Raw genomic sequence first — 12,596 nt, 5'->3', positions numbered from 1 at the left:
GTACTGATCTTTCCTCCCCACTGGCATTTCTTACAGTTCCGGTGGCAGGAAAGATGGCTGGAATATTTGGTCCTGCCTTTCGGTCTTTCTTCTGCTCCTTTGTGTTTCACCAAGTTGATGAACCCAGTGGCCGCTCATCTCAGGGAACAGGGTATTCGTCAGATAATCTGGACGACATACTCATCATGGCATCAACCTTTTCCCTGGCATCTCAGCACCTTCAGATGACAGTGCATCTTTTGGAGAGTCTAGATTTTGTGATCAATACATCCAAATCGATTCTTTGCCCGACTCAATCGATAGAGTTCCTGGGTTTTGTGATAAATTCTCAGACAGCCCAGCTTCAATTACCCAAATCCAAGCTGAGAGATCTGAAGTAGGAGTTGAAGGCGACATTGACCAGGCGGTCATGTCTTTGAGAGCTATTGCTCGCCTGGTAATGCTTCTAGCATCATCTATACAAGCAATCTTTCTGGGACCTTTACACTACCGGGCCCTTCAGGGCCTAAAGATACAGCACCTGCAGAAAGGGCTTTCGTATTCAGACCAGGTTTCCCTCTCGGAGGAGGTGAACGAAGGGCTCAAGTGGTGGCTAGCCCACGTGGATGCCTGGAACAGCCGAGCTATATTTGGCTCTCACCCGGAAGTAGTGATAGAATCTGATGCCAGCAAATGTAGCATGTTACAACGCATGCTATTACATTGCGTTCTATTAAAACGCGGTTGTTACAACGACCGCGTTGTCAGAACGCGATACCTTTACATCACAAGTCATTAGATCGCCTTGCTGTACGGGGCGTGCTGGACTTAGTAATAGTATAATTTAATATTCCAACTCCAGCGTGCGCAACAGTAGGGAAGGTGCAGGAATAGTAAATTATACTATTCTTTAGGTTAGAGCGCCCCCTACAGGAAGTTGATCTAATGACTTGCGATGTAAAGGTATCGCATTCTACAACGAGTTGTAATTGCAGCGTTGTAAACGCTGGTTCCCATGCCAGCCAGTTGGGCCGGGGCGAGATGCGGGGAGGTAACAACAGGAGGCAGACGGTCTCTCCAGGAGTTGGCATTAAATAGCAATTGCTTGGAACTTCTGGCAGGATCCTTTGCGATCAAAACTCTCTCACCCAAGAAGGTATCTTGTTGCATCCTTCCTAGGATGGACAACATATCGGCGGTGAGATACATCAACAAGGTAGAAAGGACCAAGTCTCGGATGTTGGCAGAGATCGGCATAGACTTTTTTCATTATTGTCTGTCTAACCAACTAACGGTGATATCGGAATCCCTTCCGGGATGGGACAACTTGATAGCAGACTGGAATTCCCATCACTTGAAGGATTACAGCGACTGGCAACTCCACCCCTCGCTATTTCACATGATCCACTCAATATGGGGCCTTTGCAAGATAGACCTCTTTGTCTCCAGACTCAATCGCCAACTAGAGTCCTTTTTCAGTTGGAGACCGGATCCTCTAGCGAAAGCCACGGATGCATTCACGTATGAATTATGCATTTCCCCCTTTTGCCCTCATTCCCAGGGCAGCGAATCAAATAGCTTGCCAGAAGGCAGAGATACTTTTAGTCACTCCAATATGGAAAGCCCAACCATGGTTTCCAATGTTATTGGAGCTAGCGTTCGACTTCCCTCTTCTCCTACGGTACTCTCAGACTATGCTCCAGGGCCCTCAGGGGGAACTGCATTCACTAGTCCTCTTGGGGCAGTTGTCCCTGATGGCCTAGAGGCTTTCAGACAAAGTGGACGTTGGAATTTTGAAGGAAGCTTCAGGTTTCATCCAGCAGGTCTGGGCTCCCTCTACTGGGAAGCGATATTCCTCAGCATGGCAAACATGGTTGGGTTGGTGCTTGGAGAAGCACATTGATCCCGTGGAGGCTGATCTCTCACAAGTGTTGAATTTTCTCTCCAAGAAAGCTTCAGAGAGGTTATCTTACAGGGCAGTTAATAATTTCCGATCAGCTATCTCAGCCGGGCATTCTCAGGTTGACGGTAGACCGGTAGGTATGCATCCTATGATATGCAAGCTTCTCAAAGGAATACGAGTAGTGAACCCCCAAAGCCTAAGTATTCCGTTTTATGGGATGTTTCTAAAGTCTTAAGTTTATTTGACTCTTGGCCAGATAATGCAGGATTATCTGCTAAGCTAGCTATGCTTCTTTGTTTACCTGCCTGTCGATGAATCTCTGATGTCAGAGTTCTGGACCTGACAAGTAGGATTTTCTACCTGAAGGGGTTTCATTTGTGATTTCTGCAACAACAAAGACTTTTTCTCAATCTATTGATTACAATGCATTTCCTGCTAATAATAAATTGTGTGTAGTCAAATGTCTTTAAGCTTATGAGGAATGTACCCAACCTATAAGGTCGGCGGGTTGTTCAAGGCTTTTAATTGAATTACAAAAAGCCTTTTAAACCAGTTACCTCTGCTACCATTGCGAGTTGGCTCAGATATGTATGACTGAGGCTGGTATTGATACTCAAATTTTTGGTGCTCATTCAGTGAAAGGCGCTATGGCGTTGAAGTACTTTATGTTAGGTACCCGTGTGTAAGACATAATAAGAGCAGCTGATTGGTCATCTGATTCTACATTCTCTTTTGGGGAGAGGAGTTGGTCTAACAGCTAAGGCGGTCGACCTCAAATCTGGGGAACCAGGTTCGAGTCTCGGCAAGGACGCCAACTTCCTGTGATTTTGGGCAAATTACTTAATCTCACCGTGCCTAAAAAAATGAACGTGTCCTCATGAAAATGCAACTGGTGCTCGTGTAAAGCGCTCTGATACCCCATACCTTCGGGTCAAGTTCGCGATATATAAAACTCCGTAAAAAACAAAACAAAAAAAAAAGTTTTATTATAAACCTTTGGGCGGTTAAACTAGAATAATCTGAAGCCTCCGGTCCTGTAATAGAATAAAAAATGTGCTGGCATTCGCGGCAAGATTCTTCAATTCTATTAAAGACACGGAATCGAGGATTATCCCGTCCATTGTACAATGTATGTTTATCATTGTTATTTATTACCCACCCTGTTACAACGAGTTATCACGTTATTACGAGTTGATATTTCTGTTTCAGGAGCTGAGTAGAAAGTTGAATAAGTAATTGCTTTTTTGGATTTCTTGGAAGGCGTGATGTACATCCTTCGTCTACATGGACTTCTGTTGAGTCTGTCAGATTAATTGGTTTGCAGTTTTCTAAAAGTTTCTGTCATCATTGGACAAGTTGCAAACTACATGGACACTGCTCATTCAAATAAAAGAAAGAGGAAGTGCTCATGTTGGAGTGGAGGCTCTGGAGTGTTGCACTAGTGGTGTAGTGATTGGGTTGTGCTGTCTGGGCGCTGGAGTGTTACAGTGCAGGCACTAGTGTGTTGTACTGGCGGAGCAGTGATTGGCTTGTGCTGTGTGGGCACTGCAGTGTTACAGTGCAGGCACTAGTGTGTTGTACTGGTGGTGCAGTGATTGGGTTGCACAATGCTGGCTCTGTGGAGTTGTACTGGTGGTGCAGTGATTGGTTTGTGCTGCGTGGACTCTGGAGTGTTACAGTACAGGCACTGGGGAGTTGTACTGGTGGTGCAGTGATTGGGTTGTGCTGTGTGGGCTCTGGAGTGTTACAGTGCAGGCAATGGTGTGTTGTACTGGTGGTGCAGTGATTGGGTTGTGCTGTGTGGGCTCTGAAGTGTTCCAGTGCAGGCACTGGTGTGTTGTACTGGCGGTGCCGTGACTGGGTTGTGCTGTGTGGGCTCTGAAGTGTTCCAGTGCAGGCACTGGGGAGTTGTACTGGTGGTGCAGTGATTGGGCTGTGCTGTGTGGGCTCTGGAGTGTTACAGTGCAGGCACTGGTGTGTTGTACTGGCGGAGCAGTGATTTGCTTGTGCTGTGTTGGCCCTGTAGTGTTACAGTGCAGGCACTGGTGTGTTGTACTGGCAGTGCAGTGATTGGCCTCTGCTGTGTGGGCTCTGGAGTGTTCCAGTGCAGGCACTGGTGTGTTGTACTGGCGGTGCAGTGACTGGGTTGTGCTGTGTGGGCTCTGAAGTGTTCCAGTGCAGGCACTGGTGTGTTGTACTGGCGGTGCAGTGATTGGGTTGCACAATGCTGGCTCTGGGGAGTTGTACTGGCGGTGCAGTGATTGGCTTGTGCTATGTAGGCTCTGGGGTGGAGCCCCGCTTGGGCCCCACTCCACACCGTTGCCCCTTTAAGACTTCTCCCCATATTTTTAGGTCTCGCCTGACCCAGCGATAGCGATCACTTTCGCGGCCGCTTGGCATTGCCAATAGGTCTCGCTTTTGGGACCTTATAAGCATTTAGTTATGCAACTGTTGCATGGCTAAACACTTACAATGTCCCAAAAGCGAGACCTATTGGCTATGCCAATGCTTGCTTCTTTTACCATCGTTGACAGCTTTGCTGGCTACATTGTGACGTCACGTGACGTAGAGGTGGTGCGTTCGAAGGTGAGCTCTGCGATTGGCGGAGAAAGCAGCTCACCCGTCCACGTCAAGCGGCAGAGGTCAGATGATAGCCGGAAGTGAGGGAGAGTCACGAGAGCCTGAAGGAGAGGCTCGAGGACCGAAGACGCCGGTGAGCACGGCATCCCCGGCAGGTGACCCGGAAGTGACCGGAGAGCAGAGCAGGAAGTGACTGCAGCGAGAGCGCAGCACAGGGCGGCTCCCAGCGTACGGTGATCCCGGACCCGCCTGACCTGACGGAGCCTTGACCCAGCCTCGTCCATGACGGCACCCCTGTCCGCCCCGCGCAAGCCGGGGACCCCGGAGAGCGGGCCCCCGCTGAGCCGCGCCTGGGGCCGCCTGTCGTGGATCTACTACCAGTACCTGCTGGTGACGGCGCTGTACATGCTGGAGCCCTGGGAGCGGACCATCTTCAGTATCCTTCTGGGTGTGTGTGTGTGTGTGGGGGGGGGGGCTGTATGTCATAGGGTGGGGTGACCTCTTCAGTATCCTTCTGAGTGTGTTTGTGGGGGGCGTGTATGTTATATGGTGGGGGCTGTATGTCATAGGGTGGGGTGACCTCTTCAGTATCCTCTGGGTGTGTTTGTGGGGGGGGGGGAGTGTATGTTATAGGGTGGGGCAACTGTGGTGGGGGCTGTATGTCATAGGGTAGGGTGACCTTCAGTATCCTTCTCGGTGTGTGTGTGTGGGGGGGCTGTATGTCATAGGGTGGGGTGACCTCTTCAGTATCCTTCTGGGTGTGTGTGTGGGGGGGGGCTGTATGTCAGGGTGGGGTGACCTCTTCAGTATCCTTCTGGGTGTGTGTGTGTGGGGGCTGTATGTCATAGGGTGGGGTGACCTCTTCAGTATCCTTCTGGGTGTGTGTGTGGGGGGGGCTGTATGCCATAGGGTGGGGTGACCTCTTCAGTATCCTTCGGGGTGTGTTTGTGGGGGGGGGGGTGTATGTTGTAGGGTGGGGTGACTGTGGTGGGGGCTGTATGTCATAGGGTGGGGTGACCTCTTCAGTATCCTTCTGGGTGTGTGTGTGGGGGGGCTGTATGTCATAGGGTCGGGTGACCTCTTCAGTATCCTTCTGGGCGTGTTTGTGGGGGGGGGGGGGGTAGAGCGTATGTTAAAGGGTGGGGTGACTGGGGTGGGGGCTGTATGTCATAGGGTGGGGTGACCTCTTCAGTATCCTCCTTTTTGTGCTTGTGGTGGGGGCTGTATGTCATATGGTGGGGTGACCTCTTCAGTATCCTTCTGGGTGTGTTTGTGGGGGGGAGTGTATGTTATAGGGTGGGGTGGGTGACTGTGGTGGGGACTGTATGTCATATGGCGGGATAACCTCTTCAGTATCCTTCTGGGTGTGTGTGTCGGGGGGGCTGTATGTCATAGGGTGGGGTGAACTTTTCAGTATCCTTCTGGGTGTGTGTGGGGGGGGCTGTATGTCCTACGGTGGAGTGACTGGTGGGGGCTGTATGTCATATGGTGGGGTGACCTCTTTAGCATCATTCTGGGGTTGTGTGTGGTGGGGGGCTGTATGTCATAGCATGAGGGGATGGGTGAGATACTCAGCAACCTTCTGGGAGTATCTGTTTTTGGGGCTGTATGTCATACCATGAGAGGTGAGATCTCCAGTATCCTTCTGTGTGTGTGTTGTGGAGAGGGCGCTTTGTCATACTGTGAGGAGTGAAATCTTCGACACCCGTTATGTGGGGGCATGGATGTCCAGGCCAGAGGGCTCCTGCATGTCATAGGGTGGGATGACCACTTCAGTATCCTCCTCCGGTTTGGGGGGGGGGGGGGGCTGCTGTATGTTGTACCATGGGTTGGAGAGATCTTCAGTATCCTTTTGAGTGTGGTTTGGGGGGCGGTGCATGTCCTAGCACGAGGGGTGACGCCTTCAGTATCCTGTATGTGCGTGGAGAGATGGGAGGGGCGCCTGTGTGTCATAGGGCGGGGTGACCTCTTTAGTATCCTGTAGGTTCGTAGAGTGATGTGTGTGAGGTAATGAGACTGCAGATCATTGGGGATTCTTGATGCTCTAGGGTGGGATGACAGCTTCAGCATCCTTCTATACGTGTGTAGTGTTGGGAGTGCAGGTCAGAGAGGGATGGTTCCTGCATGTCATAGGGTGGGGTGACATCTGCAGTATCCTTCGGTATGTGGGAGAGGCAGGCCTACTGTTGATTATTGGGTGGCGGTGAGTGAGCTCTTCAACATCTGGTGAATAGAGAGCAGGTTAGGGAGGAAGAAGGGCTTCTAAAGTGTCCTTCACTGTACGAGGGAGTGTGGACACGGAAAGAGGGGGAGACTGATGAATACTATGTACCATGGGATGGGGAGACACATTCAGTATCCTGCTCTGTATGGGATGTCTTTGTATAGGGTGGAAGTGCTATGTATGAGCAGATCGTCCTCCGTGTGTGAGCACGGGACAGAGAGCAATGGATTCAAAAAGAGCCTGCCGGCAGAGCACATTGTTCAGTGCCCTTCACTGTGCTTGCTGTTGTCTGGGGTATCACTGTACGGGTTTGGGGAGCAGAGTGTCTTCAGTGTACGAAGTTGTGACAGAATTAGGTTTTCAGTGCCATTTGCACTATTAGGAAGGGGCTTATGTGAGAGTCACTATATAAATGCAGAGGGCGAACCTGTAGGCATGTGGGATTTGGTGGTCTTTGTAAAGTATCTTTGACATGGGTACACTTACCTGTATTAGATGTGCGGCTAGGTACCTGCCGAAAATTGCTGGGCCCCTTAGGTGATTCAGGACTATCGGAGCAAACCCTTAGTATATTGCATTCTTCAAGCTGTCTTTCTACCGTACTATTAATTAGGGTAGAAATAACTGAAATTCCTGTTTGGTTACGTGACTGATATTCCCTGGTGCAGCATGACTTTGATCTGCAGGTAGAAGAGGAAGGAAGCTTGTGATGGCGTGCATTCTTGGATTGTTGTGTGTAAATAGTCGCTAGGGTCGGCAGAACTAACTTCTTTGCGTGGTATGTGACACAGGTCCTCGGGTGATACCTGGTATTCCTGGGCAGACCAAACCTCCTCTGACTCGATCTGTGCGACTTTTGGGTAATTTGTGGTTTGACAGACACAGACTTATTCGGTTTGAGGTCAGGTCATCACTTGCAGAGCTCTGCCTTTAAGTGCTTCTGCTAGCGTAGAGCTGTGAGCGCTCCTTGTGTTAACCCTCCGGGTTTCGGGGGACTGTCAATAGCGAGAGTGTGCGCATTGACTGACCATAGACGTTGTGATGACCACACATTGAGTGAATTTGTGGGACACTTGTTTGGAATCTAGCTGAGCTCCAGTAAACACTTATTGAGTATCTGGTAGGGCTCAGGTTCTTTGTAAAAAGTACCTCCTTGCATTTTTTATGTTGCACAATTTGCTGTGCTATAATAGAAGTGATATGAATCAAATTGTGACGTCACGCCTAAGTAGATCTAGACCTTTTTTCTTTGGATTATGGATTTATAGTTAGTTTTTTGTATTGTGAACAGCTTTTTTCCAAGTACTAGAGTGCAAAGACGCAAACGACTTTAAAAGCTACTCACACAAACAGCTGTTTTGTAAACCAACATTGCTTAATATGCTAGCATTTTCAAGCTCAAGCTTCTAATAAGATACGCAAAGCTACAAGTCATGGAATGCAAAGTGGTGCTCCAGATAGATGCCAGGAGTTAGTTACGGTGTCAGGCGCGATCCAAGTGTGTGGTTAATAAGCCAATATTTAAAAATTGTAGTACTGTTGACAGTCGTTACCATGGTTCACATGCCTTTCAAGCTTTTCATAGTTTACACTTTTCTACAATTTTCCTCACTGTGCCTAGCTGCCCAGTGGCGGAAATTGAAACTGCTGTCAAAAATGACTTTTCGTTAAAGTGTAAATTGACTCCAAGAATCAGAAGCCAGCAGTTAGGACAGACGACACAAGCCAATGGCAAACATGGCTGGAGATTGGGCGGGGCTTCTATTTGCTACTCGTCTACCATAAGTCTTGCAGAGCGCGCATGTGCGCTGGCTCAGGCTCGACCTAAAAAATAACCAAAGGAAACGAAAAATGCTGACATTATATGAAGCAGTAGCCATCAGACAATATTCAAGTCAAGAGAGGCAGTTAATATATTAAAGTTAGGTTTCAGACGAAAAAGGTCCCAGCTGCTTGCTGGCTTTTATAATCCTGCTATGTCATGGTGGACTGCGTATGATTAATCTGTCGTACAATAGTCCTTGCCCACTGTCCCCCGTACAACACTGAAGAAGAACCAATGTGTACATAATCCCTAAAGACAGAAATCACTCTTTTCATCTGAGAATTGTGTGTTAGAATTTGCTGTTTGGCGGTATCTTCAGCACTAAGGGGGTAGAATTTGTATAATTGAATTGGAATTCATCAATAGGCTTGTTAGTTCCTCCTTTGTACCTGTCCTCTTCACTGGTGTAACAAATCATGAGGGGGCCTCCCTGCAGCAAGGCACGTGGAGGGGCCCCCTCCAGGCTCAATCAGGAGCTCTGCAGCCAGAGTGCTGAGCGGGGGCCCTCTGGAGCTTGGCCCCCCACACCTTGGGGGGCCTGTGTTACGCCCCTTCTCCTCTTCATTTGTCACCTCACATGGCGACTGGCCCCTTTACATAGAGTGTTACACAGTACGTGTTATTTAGACTGTAAGAACTATTTTCTTTAATGAGGTTCTCCTATGCCTTCTCTACTTCGCCCCCTCCCGTTGTCCGTGCCTTCTCGCTCCCTCGGTCTATGAGATGTTTGGAAAATCGAAGTATTCTTTCCTTCCAAAGAGAGCTTTTGCCATCTAAGAGAGCCGATTCATTCCGAGGGTGCTCTGCTCTAGTGTAGAGATGTTACATTGTGAATAACCGGGCTGTCCTTGCAAAGAGGGACTTCTCCTACTGAAGAGAACTTTGCGTTCTGAAGAAATTCCAGGCCCCTGAAGAGAGAATCCTACATTAAGCCTATTGTCCAGAAGAGGGAGGAATATGTTCGGAAGGAAACTCTTCCTTTCTGAAGAGAACTGTACCATTCTGTGGAGAGGATGTGACGTAATTGCCGGACCTGCAGACTTTGGAACTGGGGGTCAGGGTTCGAGTCTCGGCGTCGGCTCAGCATCCCGTGATTCTGTTAATCACTTTATCTCCGCAGTACTTGCATATAAAAGAAATGTGCCCTTGTATAATCTAACTGGTGCTCATGTAAAGAGCTCCAATTCCTAAGGGTGAAGTTTGCGCTATATAAAAATAAAACCAGCATTTACAATGCAATAGGTCTCGCATTTACACAAGTTTGAGCTATTGGCATTGTAAATGACAATGCCTTTTATTTATGTTGTGGTTTTTAAAACCTAAATAAAAGGCATTGTCACTTACAATCATACTTGCCAACATTTCAGAAGACCAAAGTGGGAGATAAAAAATAAAAAAGACAAAAAAAAAAATCGGGAGAATGGGGCCTTGAATTGGGTTACTGTCATGTATGGCTTTGGAAGTGTGCTGCTGCAGGATCGGACATTTGAAACTCAAATGCACGTTTTTTCTTACCTTTCAGAAGCATGGAGCGCAATGGCAGGCAGAGAGAGGGTGATGCAAGTGTTGTGCACTGGCCTGGCAGGTTGCTGGCAGTGCATACACCCCCGCCCCATCGCCCTGTGTGGCAGCCCGGGCTAAAACAGCTTCCCGGGCACTCACACAGCTGCCCCCGAGTACTCCACGGGTCTTTAAAAGACCATTTGCTTGTTAATGAGGCTTTGTTGGTTTTTCACCCCCTTCTAGAGCCCCTGCATCGCCACTCTGACTATTGCTGGAAGAATTAGCACGTCACACAATACCAAGCCCTGTCAGCTGAAACCCCGAGGAATCTGGTTTTTGCTTGCAGGATTCGGCAGGCGGGAGATTAGCCTTGAAATCTGTAGTCTACCGCCTGAATCTTGAAGGTTGGCATGTCTGGTTACATGCCGATAGCTCAAACTCGTGTAAATGCGAGACCTATTGCATTGCAAATGCTTGTTTGTATCATGTATGGATTTATTTTACGGTGGGGCAGTCGTTCTTTGTCAAGCCTTAGTGCTCAGTTTCGCTCTCCACATGTTGGTCTCGCCTACCGACAGCTTTCAGCCGTCTTGTTTAGACTCATTGTGGACAATAGCACTAATTACAGCGGCTTTGGCTCAACCAGTTCATTGGCTTTCTTGTCAGTGTCCTCCCATTTGATGGCTTTCCTTTCTGTTCTTGTTTTTGCTTCTCCAGTTGAAGCATAGGTTCTTTATCATCATTTTGATTGGATGGCTTGCATCTTTTCACAGCTCCACACCAGGGAACTGTTTTTTCCCCAGCACCCCATGCAAATGGAGTGCATGTGTTCTCCTCTCTCCCCCCTGTGCCCTTCTTCCACCTCCACTTTACAGTTTGACGTACATTGTTTCCCCCACTCCTGCTCAGTTTAAAAAAAAAAAAATTAAATAACCTACCGAGGTCATGTGTTGTTTCCATCACTTGGAGGCGTTTATGTTCCACCTGCACTCAACCCTTGTCTGCACCACCAATGCTCCCACCTCTCTGTGCTATGTACAATTCTCCTTCTTTTGGGGGAGCGGTGGGCGGTGAGAGCTGAAATTTGCTGTCAGTTTGTCCCTTTAAAAAACGTGCTTTGGCTTATTTGGCACCTTGGTACCAGGTCTGAGAAGTTCCATGCTCCAGAAGCGGAGTTTGCTGCGTGGTTCTGTTCTGTTTTTAAAGAGAGTACGCTGTAAGCGATGGCCTCATTTGCTGTTGACCGTTTTCGCATCACCTTCGTCAGTGTTTTGTGGCTATAATGGACATAAATATCGCTCTCTTGAATTATTTGTTGCAACATTTGTGGCTATTGGTTTTGCCATTTTTGCCCAGAGTTCTCAGGGTCTACTGTGTGTTTTGCCTCACCTAACTGACCAGTCCTGTCAACCGTCTTCAACATTTTCTGAACTCGTTTGAGTTCCTCTCATCTCAATTCTCTTTAGGAAAACGCTCAAATTCCTGGAGCTTTTCCTCTTTGCTGGTGATCTATGGTGATATTCGTGGTACTCTCGCAGCCAACATATGGCCAAGATTCAGTATTGAGTGGCGATATTACATGCTGGTTAGTTCCTGAAGTTCTGCTGTACTCGCCCTGTTATTCCTAATCATTTATTCGAGATCTCCACCTGCCTCCATGGTGATCGATCAAGGTTTTCAAAGCTCTTATTTTCACCTGAATCTCCAGTGCGGATTCAACACCTACCGCCAGCATCGCATGGCTTCTGCTGAAACCGCAGTGCAAGGGCATTTTTATCATTAGAATACCTCGCTCAATCCTGCAACGCTCAAGTGCCAAGGTTATGGGCCTCACAGCGGACTGGTATTTCACTTATGTTGAAGAGGGTGCTATCTGTGCTCCCTAAGGACTCATATTTCACCTATCTGAAAGACGTTGGTACCCAGGCTCCTTGGGGCACACATTTCATCAAGATTTTAGGAGGTGGTATCAATACTCTTAGGGCACATATTTTACAATTGAGTATGCAGTACCAGTGCACCCTAAGGGCACATAATTCAGCTATGTTGAAGAGCGGTATTTTTGCGAAAACTCTCAATGACAAATATTTAATCTCTGCTTCTGTGGTTTCACACAGCAGTGAATATCAGAAGTGGAGGCAAATTGCATTCCCCATTGGCTATACAATCCTAGGTTGGATCCCTGGGGGGAGGGGTCTTTCAGTGCATGGGTAATGCAGTGCTGATGTCCACTGGTTTGGGATGATAGAGAGGAAGGTCTTTCCCCCTGCAGCTGAACTCGTAGTATCTAGATGTTGGGGCATGCTGTGACCCAGTGTGCAGGTGCCCAGCCCAGCCCTCCTCCAACCTCTGTTGGCCCCGGCCAGCTTCAGGATCCACGTTCTTCCAGGACCTCTTTTCTGCTGCATTTTTCTTCTTGCTTCTGCACCACTTATCTGAATCTTCCATTCATCTGCATCATCTCAGTTTGACTCTAGCCTGTCTGCCTCCTAGCGCCCCTCCCACCATCCAGGACCTATTTAATGGCAATTGTAGTGTGCTAAAGGCTTGCCTGTCTGTATATGGACAGCGCCCAGGGCCTG

At 48.4% G+C, this 12,596-nt stretch overlaps 1 protein-coding gene across 1 annotated transcript in view; it reads left to right on the top strand.

The window, feature by feature from the left end:
- The first annotated feature begins 4,476 nt into the window (after positions 1–4,476).
- SPTSSA (serine palmitoyltransferase small subunit A) overlaps positions 4,477–12,596 on the top strand; it is a 34,714-nt gene continuing 26,594 nt past the window's right edge. Inside the window, exon 1 of the mRNA XM_085627422.1 lies at positions 4,477–4,898. Coding sequence (XP_085483548.1) covers positions 4,745–4,898 — 154 coding nt within the window. The 5' untranslated portion in view covers positions 4,477–4,744. The remainder of the gene's footprint in view (positions 4,899–12,596) is intronic.

This window comes from Triturus cristatus, chromosome 9 (assembly GCF_964204655.1).
Source record: "Triturus cristatus chromosome 9, aTriCri1.1, whole genome shotgun sequence".
In the NCBI taxonomy this organism is placed as follows: Eukaryota; Metazoa; Chordata; class Amphibia; order Caudata; family Salamandridae; genus Triturus; species Triturus cristatus.
Note: the sequence above shows the minus strand (reverse complement) of the source record. Positions and strands in the feature narration are given on the sequence as shown.